We start from the raw sequence: 25,847 nt of genomic DNA on the forward strand, positions 1-25,847 counted from the left end.
AAACCCACGCAGACACAGGGAGAACACACCACACTCCTCACAGACAGTCACCCGGAGGAAACCCACGCGGACACAGGAAGAACACACCACACTCCTCACAGACAGTCACCCGGAGGAAACCCACGCGGACACAGAGAGAACACACCACACTCCTCACCGACAGTCACCTGGAGGAAACCCACGCAGACACAGGGAGAACACACCACACTCCTCACAGACAGTCACCCGGAGGAAACCCACGCAGACACAGGGAGAACACACCACACTCCTCACAGACAGTCACCCAGAGGAAACCCACGCAGACACAGGGAGAACACACCACACTCCTCACAGACAGTCACCCGGAGAAAACCCACACAGACACAGGGAGAACACACCACACTCCTCACAGACAGTCACCCGGATGAAAACTCACGAAGACACAGGGAGAACACTCCACACTCCTCACAGACAGTCACCCGGAGGAAACCCACGCAGACACAGGGAGAACACACCACACTCCTCACAGACAGTCACCCGGAGGAAACCCACGCGGACACAGAGAGAACACACCACACTCCTCACCGACAGTCACCTGGAGGAAACCCACGCAGACACAGGGAGAACACACCACACTCCTCACAGACAGTCACCCGGAGGAAACCCACGCAGACACAGGGAGAACACACCACACTCCTCACAGACAGTCACCCAGAGGAAACCCACGCAGACACAGGGAGAACACACCACACTCCTCACAGACAGTCACCCGGAGAAAACCCACACAGACACAGGGAGAACACACCACACTCCTCACAGACAGTCACCCGGATGAAAACCCACGCAGACACAGGGAGAACACTCCTCACAGACAGTCACCCGGAGCGGAAATCGAACCCACAACCTCCAGGTCCCTGGAGCTGTGTGACTGCGACACTACCTGCGGCGCCACCATGCCGCCCTCTAACAATTACAATTTATATTTTTATTACAATATAAGAGGTCAGCCACTGCCTCAACTCTTTCTCCTGACTGCACATCCCTGAATCCCTGGCCATTTATTCAACAGAAACTGAGAGAGAAATTTCAGCAGCTCCACTGTAGCGTTGCCAACACTCCATAGCTTATAGTATCATCCCTGGAATGTGAGAAGTATTTTCCTCACAGCATTGAAACCATTTCTGTCAAAGCATCAACCATTATTCTGCGCTATTAAAACAATGACTGAAATATGGGAGAAGCTGAATGTACATTGTGCCCTATTTTTTTTTTCCTGCCTGAGTTTTCCAACCAGTAAATTGGCCATGAATCACTCCTTCAGTGCTGAAAAAGTGGGCAAAGATTTAGGTAGTTTCCTGATGTGCGAGTGTGAGTGAATTTGAGTTTGTGTCGCCCTGTGAAGGACTGGCGCCCCCTCAAGGGTGTGCCCAGTGATTCCAGGTAGCCTCCGGACCCACCGCGACCCTGAACTGACCCTAAACAATTTATTACGTTTCAATTACTTTAAAGTACTTTGCTAGTTATAAAATTCTATCCCATTTATAATTGTAATGGACAATGATATGAATTAAACCTGTTACAAAACTCTTAAACCCAACCTGGTATCGTGGTGAAAAACATACCTATTGTTTACTAAGTCTTTTCCAAATTTTTTGTTCATTTTGTGAATATCTGCCACCCAAGAGTGAAAGAACAGCTTTAAAAGTTTGCCTATCCCAAACCATAAACCTAAACCTAACCCTAAACCCAACCCCAACTCTATACTTTACCAACTTCACTAGACTTAAAGGTGATGTTCATGATGTTGGGCAATGAGGTGGGCAATTTATTTATTTTTGCTGTTTCAGATCACTTAAAGTAGATTTGTCTCCAAATTTTGGAGTGTGCTATCTTCATGAACGTAAACACAGTAAAAGTGCTTCAAAATTAAAAAACTAGAGTTACAAATGAGTTTCTGTGGTAATTCAAACAGTAAATAAAAACTAACAGACAAGTTAGACTTGAGCCACGTACAAACAACAGACATTTTCATCTTAAGACACAGAGCTTCTGAATGTGAACAAACCAGAGAGAGCAGCATTTCCCCACAATTGTAGAGTATAATTGTGTTTAGTACAGCAGTGAGAAGTACATTAAATAGTAAAAAGAAGTATATTCCCTTATTTTTATTTTAAAATAATATACCAATTGCAGGGCGGCATGGTAGTGTCGCAGTCACACAGTTCCAGGGACCTGGAGGTTGTGGGTTCGATTCCCGCTCCGGGTGACTGTCTGTGAGGAGTGTGATGTGTTCTCCTTGTGTCTGCGTGGGTTTCCTCTGGGTGACTGTCTGTGAGGAGTGTGGTGTGTTCTCCCTGTGTCTGCGTGGGTTTCCTCCGGGTGACTGTCTGTGAGGGGTGTGGTGTGTTCTCCCTGTGTCCGCGTGGGTTTCCTCCGGGTGACTGTCTGTGAGGAGTGTGGTGTGTTCTCCCTGTGTCTGTGTGGGTTTTTTATCCGGGTGACTGTCTGTGAGGAGTTTGGTGAGTTCTCCCTGTGTCTGCGTGGGTTTCCTCCGGGTGACTGTCTGTGAGGAGTGTGGTGTGTTCTCCCTGTGTCTGCATGGGTTTCCTCCGGGTGACTGTCTGTGAGGAGTTTGGTGAGTTCTCCCTGTGTCTGCGTGGGTTTCCTCCGGGTGACTGTCTGTGAGGAGTGTGGTGTGTTCTTCCTGTGTCTGCATGGGTTTCCTCCGGGTGACTGTCTGTGAGGAGTGTGGTGTGTTCTCCCTGTGTCTGTGTGGGTTTCCTCCGGGTGACTGTCTGTGAGGAGCGTGGTGTGTTCTCCCTGTGTCTGCGTGGGTTTCCTCCGGGTGACTGTCTGTGAGGAGCGTGGTGTGTTCTCCCTGTGTCTGCGTGGGTTTCCTCCGGGTGACTGTCTGTGAGGAGTGTGATGTGTTCTCCTTGTGTCTGCGTGGGTTTCCTCCGGGTGACTGTCTGTGAGGAGTGTGGTGTGTTCTCCCTGTGTCTGCGTGGGTTTCCTCCGGGTGACTGTCTGTGAGGGGTGTGGTGTGTTCTCCGTGTCCGCGTGGGTTTCCTCCGGGTGACTGTCTGTGAGGAGTTTGGTGAGTTCTCCCTGTGTCTGCGTGGGTTTCCTCCGGGTGACTGTCTGTGAGGAGTGTGGTGTGTTCTCCCTGTGTCTGTGTGGGTTTCCTCCGGGTGACTGTCTGTGAGGAGTGTGGTGTGTTCTCCCTGTGTCTGCGTGGGTTTCCTCCGGGTGACTGTCTGTGAGGAGCGTGGTGTGTTCTCCCTGTGTCTGCGTGGGTTTCCTCCGGGTGACTGTCTGTGAGGAGCGTGGTGTGTTCTCCCTGTGTCTGCATGGGTTTCCTCCGGGTGACTGTCTGTGAGGAGCGTGGTGTGTTCTCCCTGTGTCTGTGTGGGTTTCCTCCGGGTGACTGTCTGTGAGGAGCGTGGTGTGTTCTCCCTGTGTCTGTGTGGGTTTCCTCCGGGTGACTGTCTGTGAGGAGCGTGGTGTGTTCTCCCTGTGTCTGCATGGGTTTCCTCCGGGTGACTGTCTGTGAGGAGCGTGGTGTGTTCTCCCTGTGTCTGCATGGGTTTCCTCCGGGTGCTCCGGTTTCCTCCCACAGTCCAAAAATACATGTTGGTAGGTGGATTGGCGACTCCAAAGTGTCTGAAGGTGTGAGTGAATGTGTGTGTGTGTTGCCCTGTGAAGGACTGGCGCCCCCTCCAGGGTGTATTCCTGCCTTGCACCCAATGATTCCAGGTAGGCTCTGGACCCACCGCAGCCCAGATCTTTGACCATGATTGAACACTATTGATTTCTATAGTGGCCAAAATTTTTAAGACGTGGGTTAAAATGAAGGTAAGCAGAGCAGATTTTGAGCCCTCAGGCTCTAAATGTCCGGACCACTGCCAAAGTATTAGTCTATTAATTTAAATTAGAAACCCTGGGATGGACTGCAGCACAATACACAGTGTGTTATTGCTTTTTGTATTTGCATTGTATATTACGCAAATAGGAATGGTGGTGCTTCAGGTAGTGTCATTGTCACATAGCTTTTTAGACTTGCTGGCCATACAAATGGACAAATGTGTGGACCGGATTCACGTGGCAATGGTAAAACTGTAAAAAAAGGTATATATAGTAGCTGTCCAATGAAATACAAGTATCTTTCAAATCAGTAACTTTACAGGAGAATGAAAACAGCCTTCTTATGTACTGAAAGCCATACACTACATACCTTTTTTTCCTTTTTTTTTTTTATGGATTTCAGGACACAATGGCAAAGTTCATGACACAAAAGTCAAGCCCACAAAAGATGGCATAGCTCTTATTGTCAGTATGGTCTTAAACTCGACTACCACTTGTGTAGACCTCATTCTAAAGCCCCTCTGTGGATTCCAGTCTGGAGAACACCTGGAGCCCCGGCTGATTGACAGCTCTGAAAGGTTACACACACACTCCGTCACAGTGACTCGCCTCAATCTTCTCCTGTAGTTGATTTACTCAGGCTGGATGATGATGGAGGCTCCCAGGGGAAGCTGTCTCGGTGGTGCCTGCCCTTATCTGTCTACATCATCACATCGGCAGGGTGGCACACAATGCAAGGGTTAGTGCTCTCAAAATCCATTCGCCACTTAATAAGACCTAAAAGACTATCCTCTGTGAGCTAACGCTTGATTTCTTGCCTCCTGCCACACGGATTTCCTGCCGACCTTCCCAAGGTGAGAAAAGTGGCTCTCGACTGATGCCCAGCACACAGAGGCGGCTGTCCTGCGATTGATGGAGAATGATTGGGTTTGTCGTCTTACCGCAGCACTCCTCCTCAGCGAGCTGCGAGCTGGAGGTTGATCAGGTCGCCCGCAAAGCATGCGAGCTGGAGCTTCTGATGGCTGCTGCATTAGGCCCGTGGTAATAAGTGACAGACAGGGGCTGCTGAAGAAATATTCGTACTCTAATCAGGGTAATTATTTTCCGAGACAGCCCTAACCATAGCCTACAGGAGACTTCTCTCCCACACACACACATGCATACAGTAGCTCAAACAATCATTAGCCAAAACATTAAAATGACCTCGTTACTACACTTGTTTTCCATTTAATCAGCTCCACTGACCATTTAGATTCACTGTGTAGTTCTACAATTACAGACTGTAGCCTGCCATACATACTGTGGTAGCCTGTAGTCGGTGGAGCTGAGAGTATAGAAACCAGGGGTTTATCAGTGTATATCCTTTTAGATTCATTCGAAACACTGATAGTGTCTTTTAAAGAATGGAAGCTGCAATGATGGCAAATGGTAAGCACAATCAGTAACGTATTATTTATCCAGTTTAGGGTCGAGGTGGGTCTGGAGCCTTCTCGGAATCCCTGGACGCAAGGCGGGAACACCCTGGAGGGGGCACCAGTCCTTCACAGGGCGACACACACTCACACAAGTACTCACACCTACGGACACTTTTGAGTCACCTATCCACCTAGCAACGCGTGTTTTTAGACTCTGGGAGGACACCGGAGCACCCAGAGGAAACCCACGCAGACACAGGGAGAACACACCACACTCCTCACAGACAGTCACCTGGAGGAAACCCACGCGGACACAGGGAGAACACACCACACTCCTCACAGACAGTCACCCGGAGGAAACCCACGCAGACACAGGGAGAACACACCAAACTCCTCACAGTCATCCGGAGGAAACCCACGCAGACACAGAGAGAACACACCACACTCCTCACAGACAGTCACCCAGAGGAAACCCACGCAGACAGAGAGAGAACACACCACACTCCTCACAGACAGTTACCTGGAGGAAACCCACGCAGACACAGGGAAAACACACCACACTCCTCACAGACAGTCACCCGGAGGAAACCCACACAGACACAGGGAGAACACACCACACTCCTCACAGACAGTCACCCGGAGGAAACCCACGCAGACACAGGGAGAACACACCACACTCCTCACAGACAGTCACCCGGAGGAAACCCACGCAGACACAGGGAGAACACACCAAACTCCTCACAGACAGTCACCCAGAGGAAACCCACGCAGACAGAGAGAGAACACACCACACTCCTCACAGACAGTTACCCGGAGGAAACCCACGCAGACACAGGGAAAACACACCACACTCATCACAGACAGTCACCCGGAGGAAACCCACACAGACACAGGGAGAACACACCACACTCCTCACAGACAGTCACCCGGAGGAAACCCACGCAGACAGAGAGAGAACACACCACACTCCTCACAGACAGTTACCCGGAGGAAACCCACGCAGACACAGGGAAAACACACCACACTCCTCACAGACAGTCACCCGGAGGAAACCCACGCAGACACAGGGAGAACACACCACACTCCTCACAGACAGTCACCCGGAGCGGGACTCAAACCCACAACCTCCAGGTCCATGGAGCTGTGTGACTGAAAGACTACATGCTACACCACCATGACGCCCTGTTGTGTAACATATATTTGTAATTCAAAATTAAATTCCACCACTCTTGCCATTTTTTGGTAACAGTTACATAATATTAAGCCTGGGCATCTGGGCTTTGTAGGATGGCCCCACACATCAATAATGGGAACTCTCACAGTGCGTCTGATAGTGAGGCTAGAACTATTGGCTACACTGCCCCCACAATTCCCAGTGGTGATCCTATGATTTTTCCTTATCCACAAGCTTCAAAGGAATTAATGGCAGTGTGTGGACAAAAAGCTCCATCCACATCCGTATCCATTTTTAACGTTCAGAATAAATGAGTCTTTAGCTGTTGAGGCTACTCCATCTTTTTTAGTGAAATATTATATAGATGTAATTATATAAATTATTAAATAGTTGTTGCGAGACTATAAATAACAGTATTGTGAACATGTGCAGCAGACCACTGGTTCCCTCAGTGCAGAATATAATAAAGTAATGAGGCATTCCAGCGCTACACAGCTCAGGTGAAGTGAAAAAAAAATAAAAAATCAATGGATGTGCTTCTCGCCTTTCTGCTGAAGACAGCTAAGAGGAAAGCACATACTGTGTGTGCCTGTATGTTCCTTTAAAGCTTCCAGCATTTAGAGTTCTCCAATAGAACCCACCGTTTAGGCCGCTTTTCTTATGCAGGAGAATTAGCTAAAGCTGTGTTTGCGCAGCCGTGAGCATTCTGTCGGAATTCACAAGCTAGAGAAAACAATTTGGCTCTGTGGAGCAGTTCAAAGAGAAGCAGACGCATGCCCGGATGGGTACGGGGGTGGAAACATGAGACGAGTCAGAGCTCTGTATGAAATAAGGCTCAGAGAGAACGGGAACAACGCAGCAGGCGAATGCAAAAAAAAAAAAAAAAACATAGCTTGCCACTGATTACAAGTTGGCTCAGTTCTATGCAGAAATATGAACTATTTCAAGGCAAAATTAAAAAATAATGAAAAAGGCTGAACTATTCATTGCTTTTAAATAAAAATTTGAAAGGGATACAGTTTCAAAAGTGCAAGAGCTACAACATGCTCAAGGAGTTCAGTTATTTACGTATTTATTGGTCTTTCAAAGCAGACATTTTATTATAAAGGTATTAGCTACATGAGGTGTCTTTGAATAAGAAAAAAGTAAGAAAGTATTCTGATACTGTTAAAAATGTAAATAGATAATATTCAGAAAACAGTGACATTGGTGAAACTAATTGGCGGTTGTGGGTTCGATTCCCACTCCGGGTGACTGTTTGTGAGGAGTGTGGTGTGTTCTCCCTGTGTCTGCATGGGTTTCCTCCGGGTGACTGTCTGTAAGGAGCGTGGTGTGTTCTCCCTGTGGCTGCGTGGGTTTCCTCCAGGTTGACTGTCTGTGAGGAGTGTGGTGTGTTCTCCCTGTGTCTGTGTGGGTTTCCTCCCACAGTCCAAAAAAAAACACATGTTGGTAGGTGGATTGGTGACTCAAAAGTGTCCGTAGGTGTGAGTGTGTGAGTGAATGTGTGAGTGTGTTGCTCTGGATCCACCGCGACCCTGAACTGGATAAGTGGTAACAGATGATGAATGAATGAATGAATAAATTTAACATGTTTATTCACTCTCAAATTAAATTGAATCCATTTTTTCTTTAAAGCAACTTCCTAGAAGCCCTTAAAATATGGCTGGGCAATTTATAAAAAAATTATCAACATCGACATTCAGAACATCTAATCGGCATGATCTTGTCTACATCAATTATATTATTTTTATCCATCCATCCATCCATTATCTGTAACCGCTTATCCAATTTAGGGTCGCGGGGGGTCCAGAGCCTACCTGGAATCATCAGGCGCAAGGCGGGAATACACCCTGGAGGGGACGCCAGTCCTTCACAGGGCAACACAGACACACACACATATTCACTCACACCTACGGACACTTTCGAGTCGCCAATCCACCTGCAACGTGTGTTTTTGGACTGTGGGAGGAAACCGGAGCACCCGGAGGAAACCCACGCAGACACGGGGAGAACACACCAACTCCTAACAGACAGTCACCCGGAGCGGGAATCGAACCCACAACCTCCAGGCCCCTGGAGCTGTGTGACTGCGACACTACCTGCTGCGCCACCGTGCCGCCTATTATTTTTATTTATTTATTTATTTATTTAGTTAATTCTGTTTTGTCCCCACTGTGTGTTCATGTGCTGTCCTTTTAACACCACACTAACATGCAGTAGTCATGTGTTTCTGCCCCTATCTGCAACATGGTGGAGAACCTAAACCCTGAGGCCAACAAAGCAACTCGAGCAGCTCCTATCATAGGAAAAACACACTGATTTGGTTTGGACGTGCTGTGTTTTGGCTATAATTAAGACGAAACTGAACAAAAACCAGTCAATTGTAAACACTGAGAAAGAACTGGGACCAAAGCACAATCACAATCACACACCAAATATAAACAGTGCTCAAAAATCAAGAGAGGAACAAGCTCCCAGCGACATTAGAAAAAATATCATAAAAAATGGAGCATATTTACAGTACAAGCCTCTTCACTATGAGTGTCAAAAACCAATAACAAAATTATCGTTCATCAAGCGTAATTGTGGTAAAATGTACAATTAATCATGACATTGATTTCTCCTCATATCGCCCAGCACTTAAAATAAAACACGCAACATGTTCGCACTTACATTAGTTGCCTGCTCACTTGAGGTCATGGAGCTGGGACGAAACAGACAGGAGAAAACAGTGTTCGTTGTGTTGGAAATGAAAACAGTATCTAAAGCAAAGTGGAGAGCTTAACATCATGCAGTGCAACCTCTGTGTGCTAGCTACTAACTACATGAATGTAGTGTATCTCAACCCCTCTTTATATTCTCTTAACACCAGTTATGAGTTATGTACGGCCTAATGATGAGATTGAATGAAATGGGTGGACTGTACATTGAATAAATGTATTTCTGCACTGTATAATCACACATGAATGACACACAAGTGGGATAGTTGACCCCAGAGTGTTAAAAGTACACTAAAAATATAATAAATACACGCAAGTCATTATTTTCTGGATGGTATAGAGAGTGAATATTCAAGTACACATTCTGAAACACCAATGAATAGAAAACCTGTATAATTCCATTCAGCACGGCCCTACTTTCAGCTCTTAGCTCCCCTTATTTATGCTGAATGGTGAGGTTGGCGCTCCAATCATCCACTGTGTCCAATTTAAATAATACTTGGAATTCTGGCCCATGTCCGAGAGCTGGACGGCCTGCTCTAAATGCTAACATTCTGCACACATCAAGAAGAGAGTCAGATGATTAAAGAGGGGTATGGCGCTGCGATGTCAGGCCGCAACTTTACTGGGCTTTAATTGGCTAAAATGAGATTCACGGGTGATGGATTTTGATAATTGTCGGCCCCTTGTTTGCCACGCCACCCAAAGCTTGCAAAGCGTCTCGCATATTAACCATTAACTCTGCGGACCCTCGGCTTAGAGACCGCACAATTATCCCCCCACTGCCTCCCAGGCATGCTGATCAATGCTAACGTTTACACAATTAAGAGCCAGTCTTAGTCGTCTTAATAGTGAAGTGACCGCCTGGGTTTTTAACGCGAGCACAATCCATGGCTCAGAGCACTTACCGGCACATGGCAGTTGGATTTCATTTTTTTCCCCTAAACCCTTAATAGGTCCTTTGAACTTGACTTCCCCATCGCCTTCACTCTAGACATAACAATGCGTCTAAACGTCTGGATAAACGTTCTGAGAACTATCCTAGCTGTTTAGTTACTCAAACAGCCAAATATCCTTGAAGGGAATGGCCTTTTTGATTTCATTGTGTTTAAAATTACTGTCCACCCATTTTCAAAATTTTCCTCTAACCAGGGTCTGTGTGTTTAGACATAAATGTGCTCTGAAGGGCTGCAGAGAGAAAGAAAATATGTTTAAATTATTGTTTCCATAGTATGTTTCTGTTGGATTTTAGTGGGAGGGACTAAATTTGGTGTAGGACTGCCACACAAAACCATTCAGAATTAGTAATACTAGTACACGACATGTGCCTCTCGAACTGCACTGCAGCTCCCCCAAATTTAGCATCAGCACTTTGCCAGCATTCAAGCCTTTAGATGTAACACAGGGGCACTCTCCTGTTGCCCACCACTACCAGGTTTCTTTCAGCCAGCCAGCATTAGTTTCACTGAGGCACTATAAAACACAGGTCCTCAGTACCATGTAATGGACCATAATGTGTGTATTTTACAGATCATAGACCACAGTTTAATCGCTAGCTGCCTCTTGGCTCTTGTCCTCTGAAGGGGCGTCCAAACCCAGGCCAGCCTTAGGGTTTTTTAGGCCACGCCCACATGTATCAGGATGTTGTTGGGAATGTAGTTTCCTTCCCTCCATTTTTGAAAATACCAATACATAAATGGTTTCATTATCATGCCAATCCAGTAAAATAGTACATGCCTTATTACCTCGTAAAGACAGACATCAAAACACCACGAAGCATGAGAAAAACACAAAGGTTTAATCCCATATCACTGTATACGCCATGTATAGGGCACTACTCAAGCATGAAATTACTGAATCTATTTTATTACATATCCTATATACATTTGTGTGAATCTTAAATGTAGTGCTATATGGAAGTATACATTTGTTTTATATCTTATGTAACTGACATGCTGTGTGAACCAGTGAGTTTTTGAAAAATGTCCATTTTAAGTGACCTAAATCACATTTTTTGTGTCGATAGGAGTCCCAAAGCTGATAAAAACCTGTTATGAGAAATATCCAGATACGTGTGAACAGGGCCTTCACGTGGTTTTAGCTAGAGCCATCAATCTCCTACTGACCTGTCCTACTGGCACTGTTTACATTGCTATGGTGATGCCACTGTCCATAATTTTGCAATAGGACCCACTCTCTTAGCTCAGAACAAACAGGATTTTGCTACAGTATTTACAGTAAATTATTGTATTATTCAATTACAGTAATATGCTGTAAATTTGAAATACAGTAGTGTTCCTGTAAAAATACGGTAAATGGCTGAGAACTCTGCTGCCAGTATTTTACTGTAAATCACAGTATTTACAGTAAATTATTTTATTATTCAATAACAGTAATAAGCTGTAAATTTGAAATACAGTAGTGTTCCTGTAAAAATACGGTAAATGGCTGGGAACTCTGCTGCCAGTATTTTACTGTAAATCACAGTATTTACAGTAAATTATTTTATTATTCAATGACAGTAATATACTGTAAATTTGAAATACAGTAGTGTTCCTGTAAAAATACGGTAAATGGCTGGGAACTTTGCTGCCAGTATTTTACTGTAAATCACAGTATTTACAGTAAATTATTTTATTATTCACTGACAGTAATAAGCTGTAAATTTGAAATACAGTAGTGTTCCTGTAAAAATACGGTAAATGGCTGAGAACTCTGCTGCCAGTATTTTACTGTAAATCACAGTATTTACAGTAAATTATTGTATTATTCAATAACAGTAATAAGCTGTAAATTTGAAATACAGTAGTGTTCCTGTAAAAATACGGTAAATGGCTGGGAACTTTGCTGCCAGTATTTTACTGTAAATCACAGTATTTACAGTAAATTATTGTATTATTCAATTACAGTAATATGCTGTAAATTTGAAATACAGTAGTGTTCCTGTAAAAATACGGTAAATGGCTGGGGACTCTGCTGCTAGTATTTTACTGTAAATCACAGTATTTACAGTAAATTATTGTATTATTCAATTACAGTAATAAGCTGTAAATTTGAAATACACTAGTGTTCCTGTAAAAATACGGTAAATGGCTGGGAACTCTGCTGCCAGTATTTTACTGTAAATCACAGTATTTACAGTAAATTATTTTATTATTCACTGACAGTAATAAGCTGTAAATTTGAAATACAGTAGTGTTCCTGTAAAAATACGGTAAATGGCTGAGAACTCTGCTGCCAGTATTTTGCTGTAAATCACAGTATTTACAGTAAATTATTGTATTATTCAATAACAGTAATAAGCTGTAAATTTGAAATACAGTAGTGTTCCTGTAAAAATACGGTAAATGGCTGGGAACTTTGCTGCCAGTATTTTACTGTAAATCACAGTATTTACAGTAAATTATTGTATTATTCAATTACAGTAATATGCTGTAAATTTGAAATACGGTAGTGTTCCTGTAAAAATACGGTAAATGGCTGGGGACTCTGCTGCTAGTATTTTACTGTAAATCACAGTATTTACAGTAAATTATTGCATTATTCAATGACAGTAATAAGCTGTAAATTTGAAATACAGTAGTGTTCCTGTAAAAATACGGTAAATGGCTGGGGACTCTGCTGCTAGTATTTTACTGTAAAATTTACAAGAACATTTTTTACAGTGTACTTTCTAAAATACACCACTCAAAAAATTTCCAGTTGAGAACAGACTTGGAACAATTGTTCAAACAGCTTTGTAAAAACAAACAGAAGCTTCTGGACCAAACATGGTCTTTTAAAGAGCCGTTTGGCACCTTCCTTCTTTTAAACTGTGCTTGGATGTATCTGGGCCTTGAGCAGAATGAAACACATACACACAAACACACACACACACACACTATTTCCACTTCCTCAGGCGTGCCAACAGAGGAAGCTTTTCATGGACTGGAAAGACTCACCACACAGCAGCAATGTGATTTCTATTTATGTGATCCATGCTTCAAAACCATCGCTTCTTGGAAGGAGGCCCGTTTTAGAAGCGGCCGTATTCTGCATCATGGCACTCGTGAATCAATAACAATAACGCTGAGCGCTCACTGCAAGTCTTTATCAAAGAGAGATTAGGAGTTTTTTTTCTTTCACACACATCTAAAGCACTTAGCTCTGGAATCCTGCTGGTGTTCGCCGGGATCAGGTGTGAACGATTCAAATGTTGCTGCTGAGACGTCAGCCTGTGTGTACAGTGACTAACGGGGTGGAGGGCACTTAATCTGTATAAATGAGATTTGTTTTGAATGAACGCGCCTGCTGCTGCTGTCAGAAATGTGCAGTTTAGTTTAGATATTGATCGCTCACTCGCAGATGGGAGTACAACCTGGTTCAAGCTGCTGATCTGGGAGCAGTGATGGAGTAATTGGTATGAAATATGGTTCAGAAAATTGGACTGTAAATGAGAAATATCAATACGACTCAACTTGAGCCCTGCAACATAACACTGACATAAGCAGGCCATAAACATGTCAGTGCAGGTCGCATTTATTAACATAACAGGGTCGCGTTACCATTAACAGTAATTGCCATGACATGCCCTAATGTCCGATCACGTTACGGCACCATGCTGTCTGTAGTCAACCTGAGGCATATATGGAATTCCAGGTCTCAGTTGACTGTCCAAGATCTTACCCTGCTGTAAACATTCATTCATTCATTCATCTTCTGTAACTGATTCATCCTGTTGAAGCTTGCTGTGGTTCCTGTACATTTGATAGTACATGGAACCAGTCTATTAAAGGGCATTACACACTCACCCAGTCACTTGCACCCTCAAACTTACTGACAATTTCACATACTCACCCACCCACACACACCTGTGGGCAGTTTCACATGGTCAAACCACCTACAAACATGTTGTTGGGCCAGATCTCAGGGGACACACATGCAGACACAGGGAGAACACTCTTTACATAGTGTCCTGAGGTGGAAAATCATTTTTTCTTTTCTTTTTCTTTTCTCCACAGTTAAAAAAAAGAAAGTGCATTTCTGTCTCGACCTAACCTGTCATACAGTGACCACACAGTCTCTGGGCAGACAGGACTTTGTGTACCCACCTGTCTCCGTGGCCAGACAGTGGTCACTGGTCAGGATCCGCCACTGCTTTGTATTCCTGTCTGTTGGGAAGTATGCTTCCATTACAATGTTGCAGTTTACTCTGAGTTTTAATATTACATCCACAGTTTTCCCAAACACATTTCAGAGCTCTGTTCTTGGAGGGTGGAGCTTTAAAAGGGATGTCTATGATTGTGAGGAAATGCTGTTCTCTCTGGTTTGTTCACGTTCAGAAGCTTTTCGCATTTTTATTAAGGTGGAAAGGTGTGTTTGAGGGAAAAATGCAGCAGGTAGTGTCACAGTCACACAGCTCCAGGGGCCTGGAGGTTGTGGGTTCGAGCCCCTTCTCCGGGTGACTGACTGTGAGGAGTGTTGTGTGTTCTCCCTGTGTCTGCGTGGGTTTCCTCCAGGTGACTGTCTGTGAGGAGTGTGGTGTGTTCTCCCTGTGTCTGCGTGGGTTTCCTCCGGGTGACTGTCTGTGAGGAGTTGGTGTGTTCTCCCTGTGTCTGCGTGGGTTTCCTCCGGGTGACTGTCTGTGAGGAGTTGGTGTGTTCTCCCTGTGTCTGCGTGGGTTTCCTCCGGGTGCTCCGGTTTCCTCCCACAGTCCAAAAACACGTTGGTAGGTGGATTGGCGACTCAAAAAGTGTCTGTAGGTGTGACCTCCGGGGTGTATTCCTGCCTTGCGCCCAATGATTCCAGGTAGGCTCTGGACCCACTGCGACCCTGAACTGGTTACAGATAATGAATGAATGATAAAAATATTACCACAAACATTTGTATTTGTAATTCCAGTTGTTTACATTTGTAGCACTTTCGGTAATGCATTTTTCGAGACATTTCCACCGTAGAAACAGAAACAGCAAACATACAATAATATTGCCTCACCTCAGTACAAGCTTTTAAATGTTCGAACAGCTCTCTGTTGTCTAAAATATCAAAGATACCTTTTCTGTGTCATGAGCAGAGAGAGAGAGAGAGAGAGCATACTGAACCAAGACCTGTTGTTTTTTTTTAAACCATTTACGGACACTGGGGCCCATTTTGATCGTGTAAACACACTTGAGAGGTAGCAAATGGTGAGGAGACATCCTCAGAACTTTATAAAAAAGTATTTTTATTTTTTATTGAAATCATGAATATCACCTTTAATCTCGTGTATATGAACAGACCCAATTCATTGGCTGGTGTCTTCCTATTTCTCTCAGCTGAACCATGGCTTTGTCCTTCACCCATCCACCCATGCACTTGCCTTGAAACTCTAACTCAGCCATCTCTACTCACGTAACGTCATGTGGCAGAGAATAAAAAAAGGACACACCCGGGTTGTCTCCATAAGTGACGTGCCACAGTGCAAGCTTTCATTAAATGAACAGCGCTGTCAGTTAAAAGCAATGACGCTGTCCCTGTGATGTAAACGAGCACAGTATTTTGAACTAAATGTAATCTCTCATCTCGCTCTTTCTCTGGTTGTGAATAATGCAGATGCTGGATTCAGTGGCAGGTCCCCTGATGGACTGGACTGGGGAGCAGCTGCACCTAACAAGAGGAGCATCCGTGCTGTCATGGCTCATCCCCTCACTGGGCAAATTAGTTTAAGCAGGACCACACCATGCTGTCCATCCATGCTTTTTTTAACCACCCTGTCCCTATCACATCACACGTTCCCCTCTCCCCTGCCACGTTAAGTCTTCTTCTCTTTACTGGAGCTGCTATGGCTAGGCATACTATGCCAAGACATGTGACCTAACTCATTCTCTTTAATGCACTCACTATGTGTTACACAGAAAGTGTCCATATAAACAAACGGCTTCTGAAAGTTCAGAACCACTGTATACGGAAATGTGGCTGCCCCTGGCCAAATGGCATGTCTGTTGGCTGTTTTTTGTAGACAAACCGCATGAGTAACCTCTTTCCATAGCGCCCCCTAGTGGTGTTCCTGCTGGTGGGTGGGAAATGAATTAGCACTGTTTATATTCATTCATTGTTTAACCCTTTGCGGTCTACGGACATTTTCTCAATTTTCAGAAATTCGCCTTTAAAGTACTTGTATTATAATATACTGCCCACATGTTTTATATCAATATCAGCTCTCCTGTTAAGAGAGGCCCATGTGACCTACAGTATTTTATGAAGAGATAATCTGTCTCTAACCCTGAGAAACTTAAATCTTTATATTTCTTGTGAAAACACCCCTTTACTCGTGTGGATGAATGGTTTTGATGATTGAAATAGTTTTATCAGAGTCTTAAAACGAGCGAATCCATCAGTTAGACACGGCGAGAGGCAAAGGAGGCGTGTCTCAAGCTTATACATAGGCTGATAACTCTGGATGTACAGTAGTCTCATTATAACATGCAACCGAATGAGCAGTTTCTGTACATTCAGAGAGTGTTTGAACTGTATTTCCACGCTGTGTTATCGCTAAGATATTAAACATAGTGGATGGTCGACCCCAAAGGGTTAAATTTACTGATAGAGGAGCCAGGGTGTGTGCACATTCATGCAGTGCTGATTAGTAGAATTCATAGTTAAATCAGGGTTATTTGGGTTCTGAGTAGTACTCACTCACTCCCTGACTCACTAACTCAATTGTAATCCCTTCCTTTATGTACTCACTCACTCACTCATTCATACAGACTCACCCACTCACTTCCTTACATACTCACTTACTCCAATAGCTACTCACTTACCTACTTCCTTACACCCATACGTAGTCAGTCACTCACTCATTTACCATTATATATTCACTTACTCAGTCTCATACATATTCATACATTCATTCACTCACTCACTGTTTTACATATTCACTCACTCTCATACATATACATTCCCTTACATACCGTCTTTCCCATACACACTTACTCACTCTCATACATGCACACTGCCACGATGTGTGTGTGTGTGTGTGTGTTTAGTTTGTTGTGGCTTCTATCTGCATTAACAAAGTAAACTAAATAAACTCTTCAAGCCTTCCTCAATTATGCATGAAGTTTTTATAAACGTTCTGCCGACATTCAGGCTACATCCGCTTTAAATTAGAAAATCTGACATGAAAAAACACTCTGACACCTCTGTTAGAAATGAGAAATGATGCTTACGACTGATGTAACAGTTACATTTATAATTTTGGCCATCGTCCATAAACCATTCATCACAGTGTACATTTTAACCAGACCTCAAGAAATATTCTGAATGCTAAATCAATCTGCAGCATTCTGTCAACATTTCTTAATCTGTCCATGTTGCTGCAGCTAAAAATCAGTTCAAGTATCGACAACACACCAGTGGACAGTTCAGTATCGGAGTCCAGTACTGATCTTTGACAGATGTCCCACGGTGTCTCAGACTGAGCTGATATTGACACCGAGGCCATGAAAGGGTAGGGGTTTGTTTTTCCAGAGGCTGAGAAGAGGTTACCAAGTCTTGGAAACAACCAATGACTCGCCGGAGGGCAGCGGCAAGTCCTCAACCTGTCACAGGCAATGATTGATTGTCAGTCAGTCTAACTATGCGACAAATTGGTAAATAAATTTGCCTGCTGGGCAAAGCACACTTGGGCAGCCACCACAACGAGGCAATGAAGCCTTGAAAACGCAACTGGTGCTGCCCTGCCAGGGGCTGAAAACACGAGTGGCAGTCTGGCACCACAGCTGACGACAACCAAACTCCAACAACTTCAGCAAACTCTCCTTAGTACTGTGTTCAAGGTTACAGACACACTGTGGTGCCTCATATTAATCCCACTTCATTGAAATGCTTACATGTAATAAATAATTAATAGCAGACATGGCAGGGTCGCTACAATGGACTATTTGTAATATTTAAGTATAGCTCCATTCACAGGGTGATTTTACATTCGTCCCATATTCTACATCACTCTGTATCAGTCTTTGACAGTCATGTGTTATTTTTCTGTGCCATCACCAACACGCCATTTTTGAGATACTGTTACAATGAGCCATTCAGTAAAAACAAGGATAGATTTATTTGCATAAGCAAAGTGAGAGGAATCCAAACTGATACAAATACAGCAATAAAAAAATAATAATAATAAATCATATGACCTGACCACAAACATTTAACCCTATATTTAATTTAAAATCATCCAAAAGCAAAAAAAATTTAATGTTGAAAAAGAGAAAGTTGGGACAGGGCTGTGTTTACCACTGTGTTGCATCACCTCTTCTATTATCAAAACTCTAAGTGTTTAGGAACTGAGGAGACCAGTTGCTGCAGTATTTAAGCTCCACTATAGTATATTTGTTTCATAAAACACTAGTTGTTTTCAGTGGGTGACAGGTCTGGGCTAGATCATTCATTTACTAAGGAGCCATGCTGTTGTAATCCATGCAGAATGTGAACTGAAACAAACAAGGCCTTCCTTGAAAAAGACGTTGTCTGGATGGCAGCATGTTACTCCAAAACCTGCATATTTGGAAGTCACCCATGCTTTGTGCACTAATGCCCCCTCATAAAATCACAGATACTGGCTTTTGAACTGTGCACTTATAACAAGCTGGAGGGTCCCTCTCCTCTTTAACCTGAAGGATGCAACATCCATGATTTCAAAGAAGAATTTCAGATTTTGATTTGTCAGATTACAGGACAATTTTCCACTCCATTTTCCAGTCCATCTTAAACAGACTCTGGCCCAGAGAAGGCAGTGGTGTTTCTGGATCCTGTTTAAATAAGGTTTCTTCTTTCGTTTGTGGATACAGCGACAGTGGATGCTTTGGGAAGTGTTTCTCAGACCATCCAGTGATGCAGTGTTGTCAGAGGGCTCGAAGACCACAGCCCGCTAATACTAGTTTTGGGTGATGACCCTTTGCATATAGAGATTTCTTCAAATTCTCAGAAATTTATAATGATGTTACGCATTGTACATAGTGAAATCCCCAAGTTCTTTACTATCTTAATCCCCATCTTTACTTCTGAAAGACCCAGCGTCTCTGAGAAGCTCTTTTTAAACCCAATCATGTCACTGACGTATAGCCTCCCTTATTTATTTATTTATTTATTTATTCATTAATTAATTAATTACATTTTTTCTTACACAACTTTATTGTATATAACAGTATTTTGTTCCCTGTCCCTACATATTTTGGAATTTATTGCTGACGTCAAATAAGAAATGGCCCAGTATTTTTCAAACAAGATCAAAGAGAAAATAGGCAGGTTTTGCCGGACAGCCATAGCCATATAACTATTTTCACAAAGATGTTATTGGCATAAAGGTGTTTTTTATTTAAAAATAAATACTTGAATATCAATCACCTCAGAACAAAATACAAGACCATTTTGTTGATTTTAAAAATTACATTTACTTATTTATTCAATGTAACAGGTTAAAGCACATGAAGTTTAAGGAGGTTGTGGGCAGCTATATGGAGTTTTATAAACACACCAACACCACACAATGTCTCCCCACCAGAAAGAAACACACTCATGCGAAACAAATCATATTCAGCAGTCCTCCGCTCTCTGTGAGATGTAATATGTGTATAAATGTTGCAGAGTTCTGAGCCGTCTTACTCATTGTGAACTAACCAACGTCGACACGAAGCTCTGGCCAAAGTGCATGGCCAATCACAGCCCCAGAAACACACACAAACAGAGCATGTTCCTGTCTTATTTCCTATTTTGAAGAAATTTCTGAAGAACCTACTGTTCTTTGGTTCCAGCTGGGAACAAATTGTTCTGGTTCACGAACCATTTTATTAAAAACTGAAATGCGAAATATGGCTGACAACAGGTGGTGTAGTAGCGCCACCTTAAGTTGTCTTGGTGAGATATGGCTGAACTAACAGTTCCGACTCGCACATGCGCATTTCAACATTAGGAGTCAGTCAGTCACTCATTCACTCAGTCAGTTAGTCAGTCAGTCAGCGAAAATGCCTCTTCTAGGCCTGCCCAGTAGGCGGTCCAGCAAAATCAATAACATTTCCCAGTTTCAACAATTAAAATATTTGCTTTGTTCTATTTTCAAGGAAATATGTGGTTTAAATGATTTGCCCATCATTGCATTCTATTTTAATTTACATTTAGCCGAACGCTAAAGTATAAGTCTGTAAACTGATAGATCCTTAAAGCCCACCATGTTTCACCAACAGCTACTGGTTTATATTTCGCTCAAAATACTGTGACAGCACAGTCCTACAGCAAAGGAAAGCTGACTGTATGCAAGGAAACTTGTGCTTAGCTTAGCAGCCTTCACTTACTCAGATCAAAGCTTAGCAGCCTTCACTGGGTACAGATCCTACCTGTCCTTCACAGGGCAACACACACTCACACGTTCACTCACACACTCACACCTATGGTGGCTGTTAAGTAGCTATTCCACCTACTAATGTGTGTTTTTGGACTGTGGAATGAAACCCTCCTGGACACAGAGACAACACAACCAAGGATCAGCAAAGAATTTAAAACTATTTTTTTTTTACATTTTCAATTGTTGGTCTCTCATAGGTCTCTAATTGTTGCATCAGAGAACATGGACAAAATGGTGAACGTCAGGTAAAACAAAAGACTTTAGATATAAAGATGGAAATGGGCCGAATTTGGATAAATAAATAAATATTGTTATTATATGAAATATAAAGTAAGAAATAACTTAATTCAAAAAATACAAAAGTACAATTTAGGTATTGTTTTGTAGTTGATAACTCATACACACCTAAATGAAAAAAATACTACATTTATACAAATGAAATAAGTAAAATAAAAAATAATATTGCATAACACTAAAGCTGAATTTGGGAAAAATATAATAGATAATATTACAGGCAATGTAACGTATATAGATCCTGGAGTTGTGGGTTCAGTCGCCACCTCGAGTCACTGTCTGTGAGGAGTGTTGAGGTGTTCTCCCAGTGTCTGCGTAGGGTTTCCTGTAGGTGCTCTGGTTGTATCCCACAGTTCAAATCTACATTTGCGCTTTGGCTGTGTCAAAATGTCCGCATGTGTGAGTGACTTGGTGATTATGAGAAACTGTCTGCATGTACCAGTGTGCAAGTGTCTGATTGAGTATGTGTGTTCCTGTCTTGCGTCCAATGACCCTGAACCTGAACTGAAACCTGAACCTGAAACCTACCTGAAAATAACGTTGGGTCTAGTTTGCCTTATAACACCTCCCTCTATACTTCTCCACCTTGAATACGAAACAGAAGCTGAAAATATTTTCAAGTAACCTCAGAAATATCCTAAAACAACATCTCAGACAGCTGCCAAAATATCCATACACATTCCTGTAACAACCTTCAGTAAAGTTTTAGAGGCAGATATATGATTGCTGTCAGCAAAAGTGTGCAATGTTCTGGCTCAGCAAGTTTGTCTAGAACTAGCTTTTGTGAATGACTTTACTTCTTTATGATTAAATTATACAAAAGGTTTTCAAGAATGCCCTGGAAATCCCATTACAGCGTTGCATCATTAGCCTAATGCTAGCACATATTTATCAGGGCCATAATCAAATCTCATTAAATACTTGCAACAAATATGATCTAACCCAGACCGCGACAGGAGATGATCCAACAAACAGAACGGCAAATCATGCAGCCTATGTTAGTGTAATATACTGGTGTGGTAATAACTGCTAAAATGTCTGTGGAACAGGTCTCATCACATGAAACATGAAAACCCTCTGGAGGATGACAGGCATAATTTCTTTAATGGGCCCACTATAGGTCCCATTATGACTTCCTCCATTTTACCTCGTGCAAGGGCCAAGCAACGCATTAGAGGGTGGTGCTTTGTTGCGCCATAAAATATTATGAGAGCCATTACAAAAGCCATCATCCTTTGCCACTTCACTGAGATGGCTGACTGAGATGAAGAGGGGTGGCTTCTCCGAGAGAGAGAGAGAGAGAGAGAGAGAGAGAGAGAGAGAGAGAGAGAGAGAGAGAGATTAGGAGACAGGAGTTTCACTTAGCCAGTTAAAAGCTTTATGTAAAGACGTTTCTAATGTCTTGTGTGTGGCTCAGAGCTGTGCCAGACTTAAGTTGCCCAACTGTCATTTGCAATACTTTATTTACCCCTTTTCACCCTGTTCTACAATGATCAGGACCCCACATGGCCAGCCCAGAGCAAGTATGATTTGGGTGGTGGATCGTTCTCAGTGCTGCAGTGACACCGACATGGTTGTGGTGTGTCTCTGTGGCCAGGGAGTGGTCACTGGTCATGATCTGCCACCGCCATGAGGTAGGCAGTGTTCAACAGAGTGGACAGTGAGTGAACACAGTGTTTCAAAACTCCAGCAGCACTGCTATGTCTGATCCACTCATACCAGAGCAAATGTTACAGCAGTGTTCCAACATAAAATGTATGCCAATCGCCCTGATCCGTTTGACAGTATTCACAAGTCTTGTATCAAGTTCCTGTTTCTGTTTATTAACATTCTCTCACTTCAATTCCCAGTAGAGTTTTGCAAATAAACCATACAGCCACTGGGAAATCTAGCCACTGTCTTGTAGGCTAATAATTACAGCTAGTGTGACTAGCATTAGCGTAACTCTCACTTCTTTCTTTGAAGAAAATCACAAAGGAACATACATTTGTATGCTCAGTCAAAATACCAAAAATACCACAGCCAACCTGAGGCAAATTAGCCAGGATCTTTGCTAACTTTAACCACAGGGTCATCTGCTGAGACTACTGTCTTTGCTTTGTTAAGTTGGAGTCCCTAGTGACTACAGCAGCACTGCTGTACATTAATAAATAAATGAATATATAATAGTAATACTACAAAAGTTAACTGGGGTGGTACAAGGAGCATTGATTGGGGGCTCACGGATTGAATGGTTTGTGTGATTAGAATGACTCTAAATGCCTATGATTTACTAGGGCCTCAACCCAGTACTAGAACATTGGGTGGAACATTTTCTTGTGATTCAAAATACACTGTTCGCTACACTTTTTTTCACTGGGGGCCATATGTAGTGTCAGCATTTATTTAACTAAGTATACCATAATTAAAATGTCTACAATTGTATATTGTGATAATACACTATGAAAAGTACAGGGAATAGTGACTATAAATGTCTTAATTAATGTCCACATTTGGGACTCTACGTTTGAGAGTATGTTTATATTCTTTATACATATATGTTCCAGTACAATACCCTCCTTTCTGCACATGCTGGATGCAAGTAAACACATCTACATTAGATGTAGAGATTAATTTATTATTTAATTTAATACAAATTAATGATATTATGTCCTATCCACAGCAATTTGCCCTTCCAGTATACGGAGATATGGGGGTGATTAAAGCCTTGCTATTTCTATATAGACCTATCACTATATGCAACAGTAAAATGTTAACAGTATCACGCTGTATTTGTTTTCCACATTTCCACATGCTGTCATCGAAACTAAGACTTTCACTGTTGTAAAATGGAGAAAATGGAGTTTAACACGTGCTGTAGTCTGTACCTCATGTATGCAAGGTCCTTTACAAAACAAGCGCCCCCTCTGGCGGTGGTTGGAGGTAATGCAGTTGCCTCCAAACATCTTAAGCAGTGAAGTTGGGGAAGAGAAATCTAGTGTTGCTGCAGGTTTTCTCTCAGATTTTAGAAAACTGATCATGAGTGCTGGGATAAATCTGTGCAGCCTCACCTGCCCAGCTGGAATGGCACACCCCTGAGTTAACGAGTGAAAGACTGCAGGACTTACGGTAGAAGACATACTCCGTGTAACTCGACCATATCTTGTCATCTGTGTGCTGGTTGACGAACGAGGCTGTGACTGAGGAGTTACAGGCCACCATTTGGAAGCCGCACTCCGAGAGCATGTCAAAGGAGCGTTCCAGGTGCTTGAACTTCAGGTAGAAGCGGGAGGTGTAGCGCTCTGGAGTTCTGTCTGGATCCCTGCTCTCATTCAGGGTCTCACCAAAGACTTCCTTGGCCAGGGCAATACGGCCACAGATCATGATTCGGGGAACACGCCTGAACCTGGCATCCGTCTGGCTCTCGCGGCCCACAGTGCAGGAGCCCCTGTAGCCCACAGTGATGAAGCCGCTCCTTCTGTCGGCAGGCACCAGCGAGGGCGGTGGGCAGGCGCGGTGATCACTGCCCTGCGAGCCATCCTCGTAGTCACTGTGCAGGCATTCCTCTGGACTGGGCTTGGGCTCATCAGGAGTCAGAAGCTTGACAAGGTCGGGCAGCAAGAAGTACTCAGCCTCCTTCCTCAGGCGGCCCTTCTCGGGGAAGAAGTCAGGCAGGACCACTTGCTTGTCCCGGAGGTAGTCCAGCACGTATCTGAACAGGAAGCCATCCCGGTCGATGAAGTAACGTCCCTTAGGGTCCCGGGCCAGGTCGTTGGAAGCGTTGCTTTTGGGCGAGAACAGCTTGCCGAGGAGCGAAGCCGGGTTGTTGGCTAGGGTGGAGTGGCGGGTGTAGTACACCTGACCCCCAACGTTAAGCTCAATCACATCTGGGAAACTGTTCTGGACAGAGCCTTGATCTTTCCCCACGGGCTGAGTCCTGCAGTTCCCACTCAAAGCCATGGTTTCAGTCATGGAGGCCACCTATCGGCTCTGAGAACGTCCCCTTCCTTTTAACGTGCAGAGTAGTGGAGACCGCAAGTGCATTCGCTGATCATTCACGAAAAAACTCAACCATGGATGGGCACATGCTCTTTATTCTCCTAGCAGGGCATGAGGAGTGGATGTTCTGTCCAGACAAGACAAAATCAAAGATGGGCTACTGGAAAAATCCCTGTTTCTGACCTTCCAGTTTTCACCCCTTTTTTTCAAACCAGTTTCCAAGCACTCTTTATGGTCCTGAGGTGTTGACTGTGGAGTGGTCCTTACCTCATGGAGACAACAGACAGTAACCCAACTACAGGAACTCTTTTTTGGGGGGGTTTCTTGGTGTGAAATATCGCGTGAATAGACAGATGCCTGTCCAAACGGCAAAGACCATAAGGGGTCAGTTTAGAGCTGTCAAAATCCCAGTATGGCAAGTACCAAACGCAAAAATTGGCCGGATAAACGTATATTCGCGCAGACACCTGCGATTTTAGTAGTCAACACGCGTGTAACTGGTTCCCTGTTGGTGAGTTGGATTAGACCATAGTTATGGTTAATTCTGGACCCTAAGTGAAGAACCACACGAACGAGTCGCTCCTTACGTTAAATGCGTAGAGTGGATGGATGCCTGTCCGGGCAGAAAACGGCAGAACACCGCGCTGAAACAGATCTGCCGACCCAAACGTGCTCAAGTGACCAGTATTGGGCAGAAATATGTGAGGAAAGCACTCCTCCAAAGAGAAGAAAACACGCAAGACTTCTGAAAGAGAAACCCTCGTTCACTTTCCCCACTCTGGAGCTCCACACCTCTCCGAGCAGCGAAGAAAAAGTCCGCGAACAAACTTCAGGAGTTGAATCCGTCCAAGTGTGTCCACAGCAAGATCCCGCCGCGGAAAATAGTCCGGGATGGAACTTGGAGGAGAGGAGTCTCACGTTTTTTTTTTTAATTTTCAGGGGTGCCCAGCATGGTCCAGCACACTGTGGCGAGCGGGCACGCCGACGATTCCGAGCCCCCAGGTTCCCATCGTGTTTCTTTCCCTTTCCTCCTTTCTTTTTGGGAAAGAGGAATAAATGGATTTGGG

General features: G+C 43.7%; 1 protein-coding gene across 1 annotated transcript in view; it reads right to left on the reverse strand.

Annotated features, from left to right (window-relative positions):
* Positions 1–24,903, reverse strand: part of kctd16b (potassium channel tetramerization domain containing 16b) — an 86,299-nt gene extending 61,396 nt beyond the window's left edge. The window contains exon 1 of the mRNA XM_066646518.1: positions 23,910–24,903. Within this exon, the coding sequence (XP_066502615.1) occupies positions 23,910–24,753 (844 nt within the window). The 5' untranslated portion in view covers positions 24,754–24,903. The remainder of the gene's footprint in view (positions 1–23,909) is intronic.
* Between the last annotated feature and the right edge of the window lie 944 nt (positions 24,904–25,847).

This window comes from Hoplias malabaricus, chromosome 15, assembly GCF_029633855.1.
Source record: "Hoplias malabaricus isolate fHopMal1 chromosome 15, fHopMal1.hap1, whole genome shotgun sequence".
In the NCBI taxonomy this organism is placed as follows: domain Eukaryota; kingdom Metazoa; phylum Chordata; class Actinopteri; order Characiformes; family Erythrinidae; genus Hoplias; species Hoplias malabaricus.